The 22012-nt window shown below is 53.7% G+C and overlaps 1 protein-coding gene across 3 annotated transcripts in view; it reads right to left on the bottom strand.

Annotated features, from left to right (window-relative positions):
• Positions 1-1776: 1776 nt before the first annotated feature.
• KIF21B (kinesin family member 21B) overlaps positions 1777-22012 on the bottom strand; it is an 81380-nt gene continuing 61144 nt past the window's right edge. The window contains exons 25-35 of one of the 3 annotated variants that reach the window (XM_019492577.2): positions 21678-21883; positions 21083-21157; positions 20734-20847; positions 18691-18729; positions 16211-16347; positions 15467-15647; positions 14568-14732; positions 13844-13961; positions 12217-12387; positions 10769-10968; positions 1777-9104 (exon numbers count right to left, since the gene is read on the bottom strand). In XM_019492577.2, coding sequence (XP_019348122.2) covers positions 9050-9104; positions 10769-10968; positions 12217-12387; positions 13844-13961; positions 14568-14732; positions 15467-15647; positions 16211-16347; positions 18691-18729; positions 20734-20847; positions 21083-21157; positions 21678-21883 — 1461 coding nt within the window. In that variant the 3' untranslated portion in view covers positions 1777-9049. Of the gene's footprint in view, positions 9105-9546; positions 10063-10768; positions 10969-12216; positions 12388-13843; positions 13962-14567; positions 14733-15466; positions 15648-16210; positions 16348-18690; positions 18730-20733; positions 20848-21082; positions 21158-21677; positions 21884-22012 lie in introns of those variants that run through there. The other 2 variants (XM_019492575.2, XM_019492578.2) reach the window with 2 other exon arrangements.

The raw sequence follows: 22012 nt of genomic DNA, 5'->3' as shown, positions 1-22012 counted from the left end.
AGTCATGGGTGACCCCAGCTGTGTGCTGCTGTGGTCAGGCTCACTGGCTGCACATGTCTGCACCCACCCCTTTGACACTCCTAGCACACCTGCTTGCATGGCCACACCACCTGCCTTGAGCTGCCTAGAGGAGGCAACAGCGGGCAGCAGCTTAAAATAATAATACAACTATCCCTGCTAGCAGATCCCACTGCTGGGAGGAACTGACGTGTGCCACTCTCCTCAAGGTGCCAGCTGCTGGCTGTCAGAAATGACACTCAGCTCCTCATCCTGCTATGGGGTGGCATGGATCCAGCCTCCTCTACCTGTAGCCCAGGTGCGGCAAGGCAGGGCCAAGTCTCCAAAGAAGAGATGCAAAGGAGCTCCCCACAGTGCTCAGAGCCAGACATCTGTCCCACAGGTCTCCACTGCTCTCCCCTTGAGTATGTGACACCCCATGGCTCTCTAGCTCCCCTGAAGAGGGTAGAGGTCCTGTGTCCAGCACCAACTTTTGAGAGCTGGCAGTAGGAGTGACCCTGCAGTCTCTGCTTCCAAGGCTTAAAGCCTTTGCCTAGAGCCCACCAAGGGTGTGAGCATCTGGGGCAACATGGTACTTCTTCAGGGATCTGTGCTGGAGAGAGCACAGGCCCACACAGGCAGGCCTGGCATGGAAGACCCAAGCACATTCCCATTTAGTTCTGTGTTTACCTCTGTCCTTAAGGCCTGGAGTGCAATCACTCCCAGCCTTTGTACTGTCAGGCAAGGAAAGATTGCTGTCCGTGGGGATGGGGCCAGGGAATTTGTGGGGCTCTGCATTCCTTCTTGTTCTCTTTCACTTTGCAGCGATATACAAGAAGGTGAAAGGTAAATGCCCTTTTCCTGGCTCCACTGACATGCTGACTTCGTGGGAAACCCGGTAAAACCCACCCACATTTCCCTCCCCATCTCCAGAGGCCTGAAAACAAGGCAGTCTTGCATAAACGGGGCCCAATCCTGGGCATGTTCCTGGCCTCATCCCCACTCCTGGTGCACACCTGGGACAATAGACTTCAGGCCCAGGTTCGCCCTCCCTGTGTGGCCTTCTCCTGTGGTCAGGCCCGTGTGCTATCACGGTTCTGGTTAATCCCTCTGCTCAACACTCATCAGCAGAGCCAGCATCAGACTTGCAGGACATCAGGCAGAAGCCAAGCCATAGGTCCTTCCCCTGCCACCCCCCACTCCTAAGAGCTGTGACCTTACCTTATAGTTGCCTTATCTGTGGGATGACACCTGAGCTCTCAGGCTGTCCCCTCCTGGCTTAGGCACAGCCTTCCCTCAAAGCTCCCCAGGGGTATGAGCTTTTTGGAGGGCACTGCATTTCTTCAGAGACCCGGGCTGGGGAGAGCACAGGCACGCTCCCAGCACTGAGAACACACCACTGCTCTTTGCTTAACTGCAAAATAAATGCTTGGATCTGAACAAACTTAGCTACCTTGACTCCCATTTCTGATGCCAGCTGAGTGCTACCTCCAGTCATTGTCCACTGCCTGCCAAGCAAATCTAGGAGAGAGTAAACCCCGCTGCTGGGGCCAGCTGGGTGGTAGCAGAGCAAGGACAGCTTCCCCCTTGTGCAGGGCTCCTTCCACTCTAGCCATGCTGGACACAGCACACTTTATCCTGGAACATGCTCCCTGTACTCAAAGGACTGCTTTGTCTCCATCCGCCCCTTCCTCTCATTCATGCTGTACATGTTCATAGCATCAGTGACTTCCCTCCCCCGGCAAAAAAAAAAAAGTAAAGAGCAGCTCTACTCCTCCATTTCCATTTGATGCATTTTATTTATGAAGACAAAGGAAAGGAACAAACACGTCCATTGGAAAACCATGTACATCATGAGGCTTCAATACCTTACCCTATTTACAGGAATACCTTACAGTATAAAATATATACACATACCTTGTGCTATGCTTAACACAGATGGATCTGCAGGGTCTTACAACCCCAAGAAATGAAAATTTGAGCAAGGGCTGGCCTCTATAAAAACACCTCAGGGCAAGAAAAGGCACCTGCTATTGGCAACATTTATACAGTTGAGACAGGGCGATGGGGGGAGTCAGCCTCCTGTTGCTGAGCCTGTTCTGTCTTCGGTGTCTAGGGTTGTGTGTGGGGCTACTTAAAAGGGTTTCCAGCCCACACGTGAAATGCCAGGCAGCAGCAGGGTTATCCTATCACCAAGATCTCAACATCAAGCGGTGCTGTAGTGTGAAGTGGACAAATCTCCAGGTTGGAGACCAAGCTGGCCTGCAGAGCCTGCTGGAGCTCCAGGGTGGAAAGCTAAAGGAAGTCACTGGCAGAACTTCAAGGAGTGGCCTGCTGGGACAGGACCTTCCCTGGGGTCAGACCTACTCAGGATGGTTTCTCACCTTGGTACTGGCCAAGAGCCAGTGATGAAGTTCATTCCTCCACCGTGCCTGGGCCTCCAAACCCAGTTTTCCCCAAGAGAGAAACGGTGGTGAGGAGCATTCAGAGAATGAAATAAATGGGCAGTAAGAGTGGATAGGGGGAAGGAGACGAGGAGATGCAGCCTGGGAGTCAGGTCACCTGTTCACAGTCTGAATCTTGTGCTCTCAGGGGGTTGGTCCTGGATCACTGCCCAGCATGAGGCACGCCAGGAATGGAGGCAGCATACACAGGGGCAGGACAGCGCTTCTGCACCCGGTAAAACGAGGAGGAAAGCAGAGTCTTGGGAGATGAGCAGTGCTGCGCACATTGAAGACTTCCAAGTTACCACCTTCAACATGAAGGTACTAGTTCTGCTCCCTGATGCCAAGCACTTCCCAGAGGAGTCCCCTGGCCTGTTCATGGCACTGCTTGATGCCAGGGTCAGAGAGCATCCACAGGGAAGGGAGGTTGCTGCTGTGCTCTGAAAACCTATGGGAGGAATCATGGGGCAGAGACCCCCAGGAGCCAAGTCAAAGGCCGTGACTCCTCCCAAAGCTAGTCAAGACCAGAAGACTGCTCCTGAGCAAGACCTTGTGCCATAATACCATGGATTGAAAGGGCAGGGCTCATGCCCTGGCTCCATTGTGCTGACTCTTGATGTAGGGCCATTGGGAGGGGATCCTTTCCCCTCAAGTGCACCTGGGAGGGATGGAGCAAGTCCCAGCTCCAGGACAGCACAACAGCCTGTGCTGAGAAAGAAGGGGGAGATGCAGTGGTCCCTGCCACCTGCTCTTCATGTAACCATCCGTGCCAGCCACAAGCAGGGCTTGGTGCAGCTCCCAGCACTCAACCACCCCATAATCAAACATGCTGCAAAACTTCAGTCTGCTGGGAGATGAAGGAAGCCAACACTCTTCAATTCTGCACTTGGATGGTTTCAGATGAAAGAGCAGGTCCAGGAAGAGTGAAGTAAAGAGACTCAGAAGCAATAAGGACAGGTATGAGTTACAAGAGCAAGCAGGAGTGTGCCCCAGACCCTGAGACTCATCACCTCCCTGGGTTTCTCCAACTTGCATGCAGTTAAGGCAGACAGCAAAGTCAGGATTGGGTCCTGGGAAATGGCTCCCTGCATATCACATCACAAGATGGCTGGGAGTGGGTACAAGTCACACTGTGTTCTCTAAGTCTGCAAGGTGCAAGGCTAAAGATGCCCCTGGGCTTTGGTGCCAGCAGAGGAAATCTCCTGGCTGAAAGATGTCCTAGGCTTGTCACCTGCTTCCCCTAAATAGATGCAGATCTACATATAGATTGTCCCAGATCGCCCATTCTGTGAGTCTGCTGCACATGCCAACCTTTCCACTTCCTTTCTTTCCCCTGAAGACTTGCCTTTGCTGTCAGTCATTGCCCTTTGACAAGTCTGCATGGAAACACTTATTCTGCCCTCTCCTTCCTCCCAAATGCTCATTTTTAACCTTAGGGTAACTGCATTTGTGTTCTGCTTCCCCCTCTAGTCTGGAAGCAGGATCACATCTAGCAGCTTGGAGCTGGTGTTGGAGGCAACGAGGCGAGTGGCTCCGAAAGCCACCTGCAGAAGGTGCAGCATGCAGGGCTGGGGAAGTCCCATTCCTCTGAATTGCCTTTACTCCCTTTGCAAAGCTTCATGACACTCCTAGACCTGCTCTTTTCATGAGAGGCTTATGAACCTTGCAGTGAGGCCCAGGTGGCAGGTCTTCAGCTGGGGTCACCTGTTCTGGCTCCATTGATGAAGCTCTGACAATTTTCACCACCTGCCCCCAGGTAAGTGAGGATATTTAGGTCCAATTGAAGGACATCAGGAGACAAGGGAACTAGCATAGAAGCTAGGAAACAGCCTCTGCTTGGGACTGACTCAACCAAGCAGAGCCATATAACACTGATTTCTTGTCTGCCTCCTTACTCCTGGTCTTAGGGTGGTGGCAGGTACAGTGCCATAGCAGGCTCTTGTTAGGACAAAGTTACCCAAAGCCAAATAGCAAATATATTCTCTTAATGAATTTTGCCAGACAAAACACCATTCATGGGTGGCTGCAGTGACTATGGGAATGTGAAAGAAGGAGGGGGCCGAGAGGGGGAGAGGGACCATGCATTCAAGATGCAGAGTCCCGCTTTCCAATACCTTGACTTCGGTTGAAACAGCCTCCTCCTGCACCATGGCAGAAGCTGCTTCTGGATTGCCAAGTCAGCACTTTCAGAAGGAGAAAGCCAGGCAGAAACCGTCTGTGAATGAGGCAGCATCATCACTGGGCCAAAAGGTCTTTTGATCCCTGCCCCCACATCCCACCACACTGCCTCAGAGCACTCATCTGAGCCATTTTTAGACTGAGCCCAGGAGACGCAACATGAGACTCAGGGTCAGGATTTTCACAAGCTGTGGATGAGCTGAAGTGCTCTGCCTCAGACACTCTTAAAAGGTTTTGATTGCCAGGGAGAGCCTAGCACCCACCTTCTGAAGATCAGGAGCCCTGGAAGTGTCTCAGGTCGAGCACCCAAAGAGCTATTGCTAGTCTGCTACGTGTTGCAAGGCTAAGATTCTGCGTGAAGGGCTCATTTAAACAGGGGCTCCTCCTGCAGGGTAGAACAAGGGCTGGCTTGTCAGCTCCAAAATGTGCTGAACTACAGTATCATAAAGGAATTAAAGCTCCCCCCCCCCCAGCCACAAGCAATGGCTCAGAAATGCATCAGCAAGACTGTGCGTTCCCAGGACAAATTCAAGTTTCAAAACCATAAACAACAACTACAAAAAAACTCAAAAACCCCAAAAAACAGCTCTGTGAGGTAGGTTAACAAAAACAACCATTTCTTTCACACATATGCACACGCACACACACACACACACACACACACACGCACACACAGCATTACAGTACACAATTACTTCCTGCTTTTGCTTCTCCAGCAGAGAGGGAGGAGCTGGCAGTCACTGCGGGAAATGGGGTTGGCACAGTGTATGGGAGCAGACCCTGATGGTGTGGACAGTTTAATGTAGCCATGTGGTGGACACCAGCTGCCTGGGCGCAAGCCAAGGTCCTGCACTGGCCTGCAGGAAGATGTCCCTCTTTTGAGCCACTTGGTCCTATTCATGCACTGTGACCAGCTCCCCCAGGTCTGCTGGATGAAAGCCATGAGATGTGTGGGGCCCTTAAGCCAAAAGAGAATGAGACCCATCCACCCATTGAGTACTTGGTCCTGCAGCACATCATGCATCCTCAACACAGAGTGGAGAGTGCTCAGCATGGCTGGGGATCAAGCTGCAAGCAAAATAATTGGCAATCCCAGCAGGCTGCCCCTGCAACACACAGCTGGATGCTTCCTTCCTCCTGCGATCTCCAGTGTGGGCCTGAACCCACTGAAATCAATGGGAGACTTTTCAATGGGATCTGGTCCAGGATGTGGAGGATTAAAGGAAAACCCCACAGGACCCAAGATGCCTGTGCCTGGAGCCCTTCCCATCTGATCCCCTTTTAAAGATGGCTGCACTTGGTAAGGCAAAGGGCACGTAAAATGCTCCTCTATCAGAGCAGCTCCGTTTGACATCCAGCTTGTGCAGGTGTGAATGATGGGGTGTCAACCAGAAGGAAAATGGGGTCCAAGACACTAGACAACATCCAGGGCCCCTGCCCACCCAACACCCACCTATTACATACACGGGGCAGGAGGTTCCTGAACTGCCCAAAGGTCAGGGCCCACCATCACATCCTCTTCTCAGACAAGGTCCCATGTATTGTTACTCTTCTCACCGTTTGGAGAATCCATCTGTCCATTCCCAGCCTGTTTAATTCTGTCCCACCTGAAGACTGTAGATGTTTTTCTCTCCAATTACCACGAGTTTTGTGGGCGGAACAGAGCACAAGTGAGTAACTGCAATCCATGCTGACACCAAAATCTTCCCGGGCACCAACAGAGAACTGGAGACACTTCCTTGAGCTGGTGGTAGGAGTCGTGGGAACAAAGAGTGGTTTTGGAGACGTGGATCCAAATTGATCCAACTTTTTTGTATTGAGATCTCACCAGAACCAGGATTCTGGCAAGACCTGGGAGCTTCTCATCCAAGATGCTCAGAGACTGAATGGGCATGAACAATGTGTCAAAGTGCAGAGGCAGCCTTGGTCCTGCTGATATGCAGAGGTTGAGGATACTTCTTAATTTGTCCAGCAAAGGAAGGAAGAAGCAATGTTTTTGTAGAGCTCAACAATACAAAGTCATCGTTTCCTTCTGTGAAGATGCAGCAGTTGAATATTTTAAAGACAAAACAAATATTTTAGGAGCCCCCCCAGTGCTTAGAGTTCAGGAAGATTTCCCTGTCCTGTTCATAAGAGTTTTAAGGTAGGTCAAATCTGCAGCATGAGGCGCGCAGGTGCTCTCCTTCAAATTCCCACATAGAGGGAAGCCACGAGAAAAATATCCTACAAATTTAGAGAAAAGTATGAAGGTCCTGGCACCCCTACCAATGGAGAACATGCAGTCCATAGCTGATGGGATCACAGGAAGAAGAATCAGTGCTTCAACAACCCACAAAACAACTACAGGAATAAATCCTTAAAGCGAGCATCCAAAAATTGCTTCTTATGTAACATCTGGGGTTATGCTAGATGAGCAGAGGAAGAAAGGGCCAATCTGCTGAGACTTCCTTTGGCTCATTTCATGACTACATTGCAAGAAGGGTTCAGCCAGAGCAAAAGGGATGATACATTGAGCTCCTGAATGCAGACGTCCTTGGCGAATGCAGGTTGCAATCACATGGGGTTGGGACTCATAGTAGGTAGCTGTTTGAAGGGGAGGAGAGACAAAGGTAGCAGAAGATACCGGTGAAGGGGATCCTGCCTCCTTGTGGGAGCATAAGTCTAAGGGACACTACATGCCTGTGATGGCTGCTGACAACAAGCTACAAATGTCTGGGATGAACGCGAGTCCAAACATGGTGGAAGGGACAAAAAGGGGGTGAGGGGGCCTAATGGAATTTGTCCCATGTGGAGCTCAAGTCCGGGGCAAACTTGATGGCTGGTGCTAAAACAACAGCATGGGTAAACAACATGCAAGTGCTATGCAACTCCTGCCCCACCCCAGCTGGATGGTAATCCCAGTGTCCTGGACAGACCCCTCCATTTGTTCAGGCTTTACCCTTCTCCAGCAGCATACCAGCCTTGCACAGTTTGCAGTCCAGAGCACTCCCCGCCTACCAGCTCTGCAAAAACACCTCTCTCCTGACCATAACATTTCTTCCTCCCTATCCTTCAGGCCCTGCTCTAGTCCCAGACCTCTTGAACTGAGACTTATGTCCTGGGAGAGCAGGAATCCAAACAAATCTAAAAACCTCCAGTGAGAGAATGCAAAGAGCTGAGAGAAATCAGGTACCTAAATAACTTTACCACGTGGCTCTTCATCCTTTCACCAACACTAACACTTGTCCAAGCTACCAAGGATCCCCAACACTGAGGGTGGTTAAAAATGCTTATGAAATCCAATATAAAAACAGTAGAAATACCCTTTCCAGCAGCAGCTAGAATAGACCTTGGTTGCATCTGCTACACGGGTGCAGAGCAGAGGTGGCCAAGCTGCATGTCCAACCAGACAGCGAGGAGCACAAGATCTATCAAACTGGCTAGCTATACAATTAAGGCTCCGCTGGACACGAGGGGACCACCAGTGAATACAGCTTCTAGTTGCACTTTTCCTTGTGCAAGAGGAGAGGTGTCAGAAAGGCATTTTTCAGGCCTGCCACCTGCTTTCCGTTTATACATGCAGCACAAGGGAAAGGCAGTGCCCAGAACGAGCTAGGAGTTTGGGTGTAGTTGTCAGGTTCAGACGTCTCTGATCACCCGGGGCCCATGGATTTCATTCAGAGACACAGAAAGGTTCTGCTGTCCAAAGATCTGCAGAGCCCTGGCACAGCATCATGGCTTGGAGGTGGTCCCTAGAGGTAGCTCCATCCACAGTAGCACTTCTATACTGGGGATGCTCCCAAACATGGCAATGAGGCAGTCCAAGACATCTCTGGGCATTGTAAAAGTCCTCTCCATGTTTTGGTACCAGCCAGCAGAACCCAGCTCTGCTGGACAATTAGGCGTGCCGGGAGATTTTTTTTCAATAGCTCCAAGGGAAACTAGCCCCAAAGCTATGAATGAGCCCAGGCCCCCAAAAGGTGCAGGGGACAGCAAGATGGATGCTGGTAAACTGATCTCATCGCACATGTAGGAAAAATCTCACTACTGCAGCCAGCGATGTGGGGGCTTATTCTGGTGCTGAATGAGCTGTGGGCAGAAGGGAGCAGATAGAAGTGATACCATCAGGATTCTTGGCTTTGCTGGTTATGAAGCAATTTCTGGCTCTAGCTCTGGTCACTGGGAATCCCTATGCATTGACAAAGTCCAGCATGGAGGCAGGAAGGGACGGACCACCCCACACAGAGCTCCCCAATCACAGGAGCTGGTAGGGCATGAAGTACCAGACAGGATGTCTTCCGTCCCAGAAACTGCAAGAGGTCAGAACTACCAACTGGGGCCTAGACCACTCCCACACCTTGCAAACAAAGTGGCCTGATGGCCAGGGAAAAGGCTGAGACCTTTCCCCTCTCAGGATACAGGAGTCCCCGGGACTCGTCTCTTGGCAGCTCCTAGATTGTGCTGTTCAATGACCTTCTCCTGCTCCAGAGCTTCACTGTCAAGTCACTGAGGAACAAAGGTAAGAGAGAGGGCATGAAATGGGGACTGCCCAGTGGGGTCACCAGCAGCCACCCCACCAGTGCCAACACAGCATTCAACTGCAATAGAGCAGCAGGCCACAGCCCATTCCCAACCCCCAGCCCACCCTCAAGCAGTGCTGCCCCCAGAAGACCTCTGGGCTGCCATTCCCTGGCAGGTGGAAAGGAAAGCATCGGGTTGGGGAGGTCACGGGGATCAGGCATGGCCTTCACTGACTATAAGAGAGGATGACTCTCAGAGACCCTCCACTGGAGGACTTGGCAGGAGCTCGGGGCCCAGCCTGTTGCATCTCATTGGCAACAGCCATGCACTGTGGGACACGGAGAGCTGATGGACTAGCAATGACCTATGAGGAGGCATAGACTGGCTGGCCAAGCCCATAGCAGACTGAAGCCAGCTGCTGGGCTCTACTGCCCCTTGACTGAGCTGCAAGTGACCTGCAGTTGTGACCCTGAAGGGAGCCTCCAGGCTTGGTCTCTGGAGGGGGGACCCTTCCATATATGGCTGCCTGCATGCAACCCTTCAATACCGTGGGGCAGGCAGGCAGCCTGGCTCTGCAGGGTGGGCACCAGGGGCAGAACAGAGAGTAAAACCCAGGGGAGGGAGGCTGGGATGGGCCAAAGGGGAGATTCTCTTCTTGTAAAAAAACAGAATAAAATTGGGGAAACCAAAAACCAAACAAGCAATCTCGTACCGTCAAGAAGCAGCTGAGACCAGAGCGGGGAGAGAGTGCAAGAGAGGAAAGGAAAGAGAGAAGACGCGAGCGACAGAGAGAGAGAGAAAGCAAACAAGCAAAGAGTAGGAAAGAGCCAGAGAGCAGGTGGGTCAAGGCAGGCTAGTGGCACGGCCCTTGATGGCAAGGACGCGTCGTGGCAGGCAGGGTGTGAGCCCAGGCACGTAATTCCATAACTTTACCCGGCAGTCACTGCGGCACAGAGAGCGGCAGGGAGAGACAGAGAGAGAAAGGGAAGGAGAAAAGGGACATGGTCGGAAAGAGGAGATCAGAGTTTTGGTGCTGGCAAAACTGGGGGCAAGACAGGGCAGGACTGCCAGGAGATCTCTCATAAGGGCAGGGCTGCACATGGAGACTGGGTCATGGCAGGAGAGGGCCAGGCAGAGACCATGGGGGGATGCAGCAAGGCCCAGAGTGGGAGCCAGTTCCCAGCCATGGGGAAGACAGTTTGCTGCAGGAAAGGCGCAGGGCAGCAGCATCAGGCCCGACTCTTCCTGGCACGTCAGCAACAAACAGCCAGTGGCATCAGCAGGCCATGGGCAGGGCAGTTCAGCACTGAGTGCTTAGAGTGAGGGGAAGGGAGACCTTGTCTTGGGAAGGGTGGACGCTGTCTGAGAGGAGATGGAGGAGCAAGGAAACCAGATGGCTGCAGCCAGCCTGACCCACCAATTACTGCCCCAAAAACCCAGATCGCCAGGAACCCTGCTCTAGGACTGCTCCAGTCTCTTGCTCCTACTACACACCCAAGCCCAGGAATGTGGAGGGTCGTACTGGATGTAGAACAATTCTGGGGCAATGCTTGGGGTCAAACCTCCCTCCCCAACACCACCTGGAGCTGAGGACTCTTCCTGAGGGGACAGGGATTGGGAACAGAAACCCCAGGCATCCCAGCACTCACCTGGAGGCAGTAAATATGTGCTTCGAGTTGGTGCAGATGGCATTGATGGGGCTGTCATGCCCCTTGATCTCCCCAACAGGTGTGAAGTTATCCACGTTCCAGACCTTCACCAGGCCTCCGCGGCAGGCACTCAGCAGCATGGGGCGGCCAGGGACGAAAGCCAGGGCACAAACCCAGTCCTTGTGTGCATTCGGGATTTGCTGTTGGGATTTCACAGGGACAAAGAGAGGATGGATCTACTCAGTGAACCCACTGCACACGGCCTGCCTTGTCCTTCTGTCATCTAACCTATGATCCAGATTTTGCAGCTGGCTCACATCTGCACAATGGGCTGATCCAAATACCCCGAATTCTAGAGAGGGTTGAACTCTGAGACTGGAGTTCTTATGCTGGGCCCAGCTTTTAACCAAGAGGCAGAAGGCTGACTGAATCCAAGACTGGGCTCAGGATACCCCTCAATAGGACTATGTGAGAGCGGCTCAGCACGTGGAGAAGAATAACGCTCCCAGCAACACAGCTGAATGTGTTAGGGTTTGCCATCACAGAGGTCCCTTCCAGCAATACTTTTCTATGATCTGCAGGCTCTTTGCAGACATAATCCATTCAACCCTCCTCAGAACTCAATGAGATGTTGCGTGGGAGGGCAGCGGGACCCACCCAAGTCACAGCAACAAGCAGCTACTGAGTTCAGTATCTCCATTTTGGCAACACACGTCCCATCTGATTTTCAGAGGTGCTGAGTACTGAGGTCCCACTGACACCTATCAGCCACTCAGGTGCTCTGAACCTCTCAATATCTGCCCCCAGGGTATCTGATAGAGTGAGATCCCCAGACACTGAGGCACCCCCAAAAAAGGAGAGTCAGTGGGACAGAATGGAAATACAGGTCCCGAGCCTCCTGACTACTACTGCCCCACTCCAGCCAGCAGGTCATGCTGCCTCTCTGGGATGAGCTACAGCATAAACTCCGGAGGTCCCAACTAGGTGCCCAACAAGACATAGGTCTGCAGTACATGGGACCCTGAGATCCAACACAGACATGGGCAGGAATTCTCCATCTCAGAAGCAAATTTCTAAATGCCCAGAGCAGCTGGAACCTGAGAAGAGATGGACAAATCACCCGCCAGTAGGGCACACAGCACAGGTCAGTGCACATGGGCCCAAGCATGAATAGCCAGCAGGATCACTTGAGTAGCTCCTGTGGTGCAGCCTTACCTTGCATCTGAGCCTTGGCAACACTCCCCTGGGACTCATCTGCCTTCACCTTCTTCCTCCCCCTGCTCCCTACCACTAGCAGATAGGAGGAAGGGGTGGAGATGCCATCTACATCCACCTCATTCAAAGCCCCACCCCGTGCTTCAAGACAGTGCTTTGCAAGCTTCTGGTTTAAGCCCATGTCTCTCCTGCAAGGCACTTGTCATCAGGGCCCTGCTCACTCCCCTCCATACCTGGGTGAGCTCCTGCTGCTCCAGGTCCCATTTCTTTATCCCGTTGTCTCTGGAGCCGCTGAAGAGGACGTCTCCCTGGATGGCCAGACATTCAATGCCATCGTAGTGGGGGGGCTCAAAGTTATGAGTGGGGCCGATGTTACCCGCCATGCCTTCCGCAATCTCAAACACCTGCAGGGCACAGATAGCTGTGAGAGCCTGGCTCAGTCCTGGGGAAAGAGCTCAGCCTGTCTTATACTTTCAGCCACTAGGGAGGTCAAGAGCTGGGAGACTGGCACCAAGAGCCCCACAGATGGATGGCCAGTCAGGGACCTCTGGATCTGTGGGGAGAGGGCCATAGGTGAAAAGAGGATGGGAGGGAGTGGGCTTGTCACCCAGGGACTGCTTTGGAGCCTAGTGTGCTCAGCTGTAACTGAAAGCCCCGACATCCCCTAGCTGGGTGGGGTCCCTGTGGCATCTCTGCTTCTAGTCAGCAGGTGTCCAGGCTCCAAAAAATGAAGTTGCCTCCTTGTTGGCATCTGCGGCAGAGAGGCCAAGGGCTGTATGAGCAGCAAGAGGCCTATTTTACCTTTCCAGTTTGAGGCAGATCAGCAAGGTGCATGAACAGGGAGACTATGCTGCCTTGTCTGGGCCAGGCATCGACAGTCCCAGGCTGGATGTCCATGAGGCCATCCAGCACCAGCCTTATTATATGAGTGTGAGAGACTGCAGATCTTCAGGCTTTGGGCTTTTGGGATCCCAGAAGTTCTTCAGAACAATTTTTTCATTATTAAATTTATGCGCGTTCCAAGCCAAAATAGCCAAATCAAACTCCAAATCCACAGTCCAGAGCCATAAGTGGCCCTACTACCAGCAAACATCCTCCACCCATACCTGGGGCTTCAGATGTTTCCAAATCCTTTGGCAGGCATCCTACATGCAGGCTTGGGGTTCAGATGCCCCCGAGTTTTACTTGCCTTTAGCCATAAGGCCCTTGAAGCAAGCAAGGGAGGTGATTCCTATTTCCATAAAGTGGGCTTAAAGTTGCTACACCTTGGTGGGTACTGAATCATGCCAGAAAAGAAGATCTTCCAAGGTGCACTTTAGAAAAACTGCCTTCATGGACACAGATATATGGTATTTCCCCTGCCAGGTTCAGAACAGGCACTACGTTTGATCCAAGGCTTCAGAACATGCACAGGCCCTGCTAGAGCAGGCTCCCTCTGCAGAGCAAGACTCTGCAAGCAAGGACAGCTCTCTGTGGGGAGGGACAGGGCACTGTCAGATTCTGGATGATGCAGCCCACACCTCCCAAGGGGATTGGGGCATTTTTCCCAGGCCCTGGCTGGGATTTCCAGAAAAACTCAGACCTGAGTCACCAACACCTCTACCAAGCCAGGTCATGAAGTGCAGCAAGCCCCTGATTCAGGAGGCAGCTGACCTTCTACAGGAGGGGTTAGACAGTGATAATCCTGCCTGGAGCAGGGTGTGAACTAGACGATTTCCCGAGGGTCTTTCCAGCCCTGCTGTTCTAGGATGCCACGAGCCTGGCACTTCCAGACACAAAAAGGGGAACACTCCCATGAGTAGCACAGCCCAGGCACAAAGGCATCTACAGCTGCTGAAGGGCAAGAGGGCATGGGGGTACCTTGACATAGTGGTCTTTGGATCCAGTGACGACCAAGTCATGGTTGCTTGCAGTCTGATTCACCGTGAGACACATCACAGGCCCAATGTGCCCAGTCAGCTTCCCGATAGGCTGCAATCTACAAACAACAGCACACGGCTCATTGTGGATGGTACTTGCTTGTGAAGTCTCAGCGGGTCCCTAAGCCTCCTTTTCTCCCTGACATAGCCACAGGAGACTGCCACCTCAGAAGCCAGGGTCCTGAGCAGGAGGACTCCCTCAGTCTTGCAAGTCCCTTGAGAGAAGCAGAAAGCCTCGGCCTGGCCAGAGCCTGTAGCAGCAGGAGCTGGGCTCAAGCAAGACTCGGAGGGGCTCAGTGAGCTGCCTTTCATTGAAGGGTGCCAATTATAAGGCACAGGACGACGCAGAGCAATGTACACCTGCACTTTTTCCGTGGCACTGACTGGAGATCTAAGCCAATCCTCTCTGGGGCCAGTCACAAATCCCCAACATGCACAGGATAAAGCTACTCCAAGTGCTCGTTTGGGCTACTGCAGCAGCTCCCTTGGTGCCAGTCACAGCTGCTAGCTCCCTTAGGCTAGGGCCTGCCTGCAGCATGAGTGCATGCTCCAGCTCTTTCCTTCCTGTTGGCTCTAGGGCCCCTCTATACACATGACCCCAGCATTCAAGTCCCCCAGGGGTGTTACACCCCTTGTATGCATCCGAACTCCAGCCCAGGCCTGACCTGCTCAGCTCCCAAATGCGGACAGAGTTGCCCGTGGCTGCATAGAGCATGGTGCCGGTGGGGTTGAGCGCGATCTGGTTGATTTGGTGTTCCCCCTGTACACTGGTGATGGTACGAGTGGTGGTACTGGCGCAGGCATCTCCAGAGATCACCTGGCCCGAAGATCTATGGTACAGAAGAATAGACATGTGAGTGCAAGACCAAAGGCTTTCATGAGGCAGGGGTGGGAAGGGATGTACTCTGCCCTGGATTGGAGATCAGCTCCACTGTGCCCCTAGGAGACAGCTGAAAGCAGCCCCTGGTCCCAGCTTGGCCATCATTTTCTGACAGCGTCTTACAGAATGGTGCCACCAGGTCCTGCCCCCCTCCCTGGACATCAGCCTCCTCACTGAGGTAATGAGGAAGCCAGTCTTCAGCTCCACACTGCCCTCAAAAGACATGTAGCATTGTCACAGCAAGGGAAAACACTTGCCACCAAGGGGATGAAGTGATGCTCCTCCTGCTCCTGTGTTGGAAATGATTCCCAGCCCAAGGAATTTCACACTGGCCTAGGTGGGGGTGTGAAGGGGATAAGGGGGTGATGGGAGGGCTGGGAAGTTGATGTCTGGCTGGGAATGGGACAGAACTGCCAGGAGGAAGCCAGGTTGAAGCCTGCAGAAGAACTACTGGGTCAACACCTGGTTGAAGCCATACGGACGAACTGCACAGCGCACCCGAGACTAGAACAGCAAATGTTGTGAGCTGAGGCTCTGGGAGCTGACCCATGGCAAACTGTCCCAAAGTTCCCAGACTCAGCCCTGCAAGCCCCCAGGGGTTGGCAACCTGACCTGTGCCATAGCTAAGAAAGCTACCAGGGAAAAGCATCAAGCACAGCAGGGACCTGGAGGTCAGATACGTACGTGAGGGTGCGGATGCACTTGGCAGAATCCCGGATGTCCCACACCTTGATGTAGGAGGTGGACACTGTGAACACCAGCCCTGTGTGGCTGCAGTACTTGATGGACACCACGTTGTTGGGGTGGCCTTTCAGGGAGGCGATTTCCTGGCCTGTCACCAGGTTCCACATTTTGCAGCTCCGGTCTGAGGGAGGAGACATGGACTCTGGAGAAAACTGCCAGGTGCAGCTACCTAGGAGACCCCTCTCAAGAGCAAAGGTCCTGAGCCATCTTTCAGTAAAGGAACCCCTGATCCAGCAAATTCCTTCTGCCCGGAAGCCTGCCCCTCCACCTCTCAAGGACAGCTTTAGGGGCAAGGACCATCTAGCCCCAGACTCTCTGTCCCAGTTAACTGGAGGAAGGACAGTTCATGCCCCCTGCAACGTGGACAGCTCAATACCAGGGACTGGGCTGCAGCCCAGCAACTCATTTTACAGCCACCTCCAAGCAGCTTTTCAAGAACAATGACATTGGTTACCCAATGGCTGATGCAGCACCATTGCCCTCTCCTGGGCTGACTGAAAACTGTCTCCTTATGAATTTGGGGTTTTGTAGCCTTGAGCTCAGCTGGCAGGGACTTGAGGCCTTAAAGCAGGATGCCAATCCTCCCCAGGTGGTCATAAGGGTGTGGGGACTCAGTCATTCTCCAGCCAGCATAGGCATCTCTACAGCTCAGCACCCCCCACCCACCCTCACCAGGGCACGCACCTTTGGATCCAGTGAAGAGCAGCTCATCAGTGGCATCCAGGCAGAGAACAGGCTTGGTGTGTCCCTCTGCCATGGAGACGCACTGCAGTGGGGCTGTCCGGGCACTCTTGGCACCACCCACTGGATTAATGATGCCCCTTCCAAGAAAGAGAGAAAACACATCAGCAATGGGGGTTCCCACCTAAACTCCCCTGGGAGCAAGTTGCCTCTTGTATGAGAAGGCATCAAACCACAGGCTTTACTCAGGGTCTGGGCTTGCAGCAGAGTTTCCTGGTGATAGAGGGGCTGCAAGCCTCCCTGAGCAGATAGGTGCACAGGGGATCAGCCTGTGGGTAGACTGTGCTGTGTCCCTGAGGCCCCCGGCGCTGGGAGCTTAGAGGCTGATGAAGACCCTGCCTTTGGCTGGGCCTGTGCTGCAGGAAGATTTCTGTGGGTGTGCAAAGCCTTGTGAAAGCTATCCACTCAATAGGATCCCCTCTGCCCCAGGTAGGTAAGGGCCCAAACCAAAGCTGAGGCTTCTGCAGGCTCTGCCCTTAGCACCACTCCCTTCCATGAAGGACAGGCAGCCCCTGGGCTCGAGCCACTGCCCCACTACCTGGCTGTCCCCATCCAGTTGTGGGCACATGGAGCAAGGGCACCCCCCTGTGGCCAGTGTGGGGATGTGGCATCCTTTAGTGAGCTTCTATCCTCCAGGGACACGGGCAACTCTGCCTGTCCAGGGTGACAGACAGGGTCACCAGGTGGGATCAGGGGTGGCTGAGACCCCCAGGAGCCCAAGCTGTCCGAGCCCCTTTCAGAATCCCCCTCCCAGACCTCTGGACCATCCTGTTCAGGCACAGCCCATCTCGCACCCGGTGGAAGGCTTCCCCTTCCCACTACACCTGTACAAGGGGTGTCAGGGTGACGAGCACAGATAGCCCCCATCCATGAGGTGGTGTGACCTGACTGCCCTCCCAAACCTAGTGCAGCAGGCAAGCAGAACACATGCTACAGACCTTCCCTGGAAGGAGACAAGTGGCTTGCAGAGCCCACCATGCACAGCTCAGGGGCTCTTCTGGATGGGACATGCCTACAATCCTGGTGCTCCTCCCAGCGTGACAAAGGGCTGCTCTTCTGAGAGGACAAGCACCTCAGCCTTCAGCGGAGGGCAGCTGTGGGCAGAGCACTCAGGGTCTCAGACAGTTCGTCCCAGCTCAGTTTCACCCAGGCAGGTCCCAAAGGATGTGCCAGGAGCTCAGCTAACTGGGGCAGTGCCAGGTCCCAGGAATAGCTAGTCAGGTTATCAGGGTCATTCAGAGGGAGGCTTCAGAGCCCAAGAGTGGGGACCCACAGCCTTGTGGGCAAGGTGGGAGCATAGCAGAGCTCCCCACTGGAAAAGCCCATTAGCACCATCACAACTAGAGGCTGGACAGCTCCAGTACCTCATAGCACTGCCCCTGCCTCACAGTGTGGTAGAGAAGGAGGGCATTTGTGTCAGACTCACAGGGGCTCTCATCAACACCCAAAAGTCAGTGGAGGAGACTCTCCCACCGGGCTGGGTCCCTTCCCCTGCTCTAATGATGTGCATGGGCCTCGGAGCTGAGTTGCACAACTAGGCCACTGCCAGTACAAACCCTCACCCTTGGTGTCACAGCCACAGCACATACCGCAGTGGGGGAGGTTCTGGGTGGGCACAGATCACAAGCAGCCTCTTTGGACGATGCTGTCATTTAGAGCAACCACTGAGGCTTCTACAAATGACATGGGAGGCTGCACTTGTCCTTGAAACCTCCAAAAATTACCCTTCCAACCACGGCAGAGTCTTGCGTTCCAAAAGGCTGGAGCTTTGGGAAATGCACCCTTGCTTTGTGCATCAGTTTCTCCCTCTGAAAGGGGGACGACAACCCCGTGAGCATTGAGAAGTTGACACTGTGTTTGCTGAGTGCCGAGAGGTGTTTGGATGGAAGACGGTAGAAGAGGACAAAGCATGAATGACTGGTTCTTTCCAGGGTGGCACAGATGCTAGCAGCTGGACTGCCTTGGGACTTGGAGTACCCTAGACCAAGAGTCCAGCCCCAAGCATCAGAACCAACAAGCCCGCGCACTAAAGGCAGAAGAGAACATGCAGCCACACCAGGCCAGCCAAAGACCCAGACACTACCAGGTAAAAACTCACCGCTGTATTTCCCAAGGACAGATCAGAACTAAATGCACTGGAGGCTGGAAGCAGAAAGGGGCATCTGCAACTCAACAAAGCATGCAGGGCCAGCCAGGAAAGCAAGGAGAAGGGAAAAGGGCCGTGCACTAAGCGAAAGCCGCACCAGGAGAGAGTCCCATCAGCTGGGCAAAGTGGCACCACACAGATTTGGCAGGCAGGGTAGGGAGAGTTGGGAGGGTGGGGGGGTGGGAGAGAATGGGAGGGGGGGAAAAGAGAAAGAGGGAGAGAGAAAGAAAGAAAAAGAGAGAGGAGACAATTTTAATAAATTGAAAGTTGTATCTACCTCAGCACCTCCGAGACAGAGGAATCGCTGTCATCAGACCTAGGGGCAGAAAATTAGCAGGATTATGGGAGAGAAAATCCCAGACAAGAAAGGCAGCAGCAGAGTCAGAGTGGAGGGTTGTTATTGCATCTCAGCAGGTGGGGCAGCGCGAGACAGGAGCATACATAGAAACCAGGGAAGAGAGGGCAGAGGAGCAGGAGGGAACATGTGGATCGGGCAAGAGACCTCTCAGTCTGCAGGGTGAGGTGAGAGTAACTCTGCTGGACTCACGCAGAGCCCAAGGACCATCCTGAGCATCTTGTGTGACTTTCTGCACAGAGCAGGCCGGAGAATCACCCCCGGCACCCTCTGCCTTGAGCCCACAGTTGGGGATGAACGAGTCTTTCTAAGATCCCTCCACCCTGTTCATTATCCAAGACAAACCGCTCTATTGGAAGGCAGCCCCCCCACCTGCCAAGCCCCATGTTCTGCACCCATGAGTGTAGGAAAAGCCAGAGAGTAATTCATTCCCCCAAGAAGCACTGAGGACAGTGGTGTCCCTGACCTACATACACCATCACCACCACCTGGAGAGCCCATCAGTGCCCCAAGTGCACCAGCTTCAGGCCAGCAACACTGTTTGGCGCTCTTCAGGGAGATATAAGGCAACTGCTGTCAGAGCCCTGGGTGCCCTGCACCATTGCTCGGCTGCTCCCTTGGAGCTGGGTTGAGGATCTGGCCTATGAATTTTCAGGCTGTCTCAAGGTAGCTTGTTACTCTGTGGAAACCGCACAGACACGGAGAGCAGCTCCACCCACCTCCCCAACACAGCCCACCAGGAGTCAACCCTGCCTGGCACCCCTCACCCACCAGGTGCCAGGAATCAGGGGCCTGACCCAGCCACTCTTGCAATCAGTGGGAGCCCTTCTGAGGAGCCCCGCGGTGGCTGAAGCAGGCTCAAAGGGGCTGGATTTGACAGGCTTTCAAGGTGCATACCACAGCTGGTGCCCCCAGCATCTGGGAAACAGCCTCCATGTTGCGTAGAGATCATGTCAAGACCCCTCTCCATTCCTAGCATAGGAGGCTACACACATCCACAGGGAGGGGATTGTGGATATGGCTGTGAACTGGTGCCGGCTTCCTCTATAACCCCTTTATAGATTAAGGCAATCCCACGTGGTGAAATTCCACCCTGGGCAGGGACCCAGCACAGCAGCCACCGACACGAGGGGCTCCCAGAATTGGGAGCAAGATCTGATACTGCTGGAGCTAAAGACCTCCAGCTCCCTAGTCAGGCTATAACTAATCCTATGGCCTGTGAAGGGGCACTGAGGGGACCCATGACACACTCACCATAGGGTTACATGTGCACAAGGCCCAGGCACATGTGAACACTGTGTTAAGATGTCCAACAGCACTACAACAGGGCCCAAGTAATGCCAAAGCCCAGCCAGTCACTGCTTCTGGATCCCCAAACATGAGCTTTTTTTCTCCTGCCTGAGCTCAGGTTCCAGGCTCATTAGCCCTTGACGGTGCTAACAAGGAGCCAACATGAGGTCACTAGGCAGGGCTGAGTGATCCCAGTATCCATGGAAATACCCACAGCCCTGGTGCCACCCAGGGGGGCTGTGACCCTGCATGGGGGATTAATGCAGCAGCTTGCCAGCTCACCCACTTCACCTACATTGCTTCAAAAGCCTGAGGCCAAATTGCATGCATTTGTGACTTGATGGGTCTCCAGTCAAACCCTTGCAGGTGGCCATTTCTGATGGGGGGTCCCTGCTGTGACTAGCGACACTGGAGGGGGTGTTGGCTCCTAGGATCCTTGCTGGACCACTGTAGTTAGAGGATAGTGAAGCAGAGTCCAGCCTGGCTCCCACATCAGCTCTACCATCAGGGAAGGCCCAACAGCAGGTGTGGACGGTGTCAGGGCAGCAAGAGCCCAGCTGAGAGTCCATGGTTTTGGGGTCATTCCTGGTACTAGGTGGTGGACTACAGAGCCCTTGTCATTTGCTGCCTTGGCACTGAACGCCCCAGAGCCCTCCCACCCCACAAGGGCCTTACTTGTCCAGCGCAGACCCCTGGCTCTGGCTGCTCGTGAGCCGGGAGAAGACATTGCGGTCATTTCGTGGCCTGGTGGGAGGGGATGAGGGAGGAGTGAAGCCAACATCCGAAGTCCTGAGTCATGTTGAGAGAGACACCACAATTAGACACCTGCCTGAAGGAAATGTCCTGTCCCCCAATTCATTCCCTGCCAACACATCGGCCACCCCCACCTCCAGTCCCCCACGTACAGCATGCAGACCCTTGCTAGGCAGCCATCAGTGCAGCCCATTCACTCCCCCAGCACCCCAATTCTGGCCTGCCACCTCCACTCCTCTCCTCTTCAGCCCTAGCTCCCTCCAGGGTTTACCTGACAGGCTGTCCACGGTCATAGGATTTCCTCCTGGTCAGAGGTGAGGTGTCAGAGCCGCGGGACTGCCTTGGGCTGGACAGAGTGACAACAGGTCAGCAAGCCCCTCGTGTTGGCAGAATGAGAATCAGCCCCTGCCCCTCACCCATCCCAACAGGGGTCAGCTCAGAGGACCCTGCTAAGCACCAGAGAGGACACATCTAGGTATAGGGAGGAGGTTCGAGTCCCACTAGCACCATAAGCATGGATCCAGGGAGCCACAACATTGCCTGGCCTTGCACGAATCTGATGAAACTCTGCTAACAGAGGAGGCAAATCACAGGGCCTTGGACACAGAATGCCCCATTATCCTGCAGAGGTTGTTTATAGGGGATCCTAGTTCTTCCCTCTCTTCTCTGGTCCCCACCCCTGCTGGTAGCCAGCACCTATTTGCTATCCATCCAAGATGGCGATGTAGGCGTTCTGAGGTCATGTGGGCTGGAAGCACTTGCTTCGCATGCTGCCTGCAGGGTGAGGGCTGGGGTACTGAGACACATTCGTGTTCAGCTCCTCAAGACCCCATGGGCATTTGGGGCCTAGGCTGCCCAGGACTTACAAGGTGCTCCCACGGGTGGGCAGGCTGATGGTGCGGGACACCTTCTCTTTGTAGTAAGGATGCTGGATGGAGAAGCCAATCCCATCCTCCTTAATCTCCATGAGGGATGCCAAGGACTTGGTGATGTTCTTGGTGGAGATGTCCAGTGTGGGCCCCAGGCACTCAGCTGACACAGCCTTCATCTGTCCCGAGAGCTTGGGTTCCCCCTAGAGCAAGGTACAGAGAGGAGAGGGCTGAGGGATTCACTGCTCTGTGGGGATGAACTTTTTATGCATTCAGTGGTACATTGTATTTGCTATTTCAGGAGTCTGAGATACCAAGGCCCTTTCACTATG

This window comes from Alligator mississippiensis, chromosome 14 (assembly GCF_030867095.1).
Source record: "Alligator mississippiensis isolate rAllMis1 chromosome 14, rAllMis1, whole genome shotgun sequence".
Lineage (NCBI taxonomy): Eukaryota > Metazoa > Chordata > Crocodylia > Alligatoridae > Alligator > Alligator mississippiensis.
This window is presented reverse-complemented; position numbering and strand designations above follow the sequence as displayed.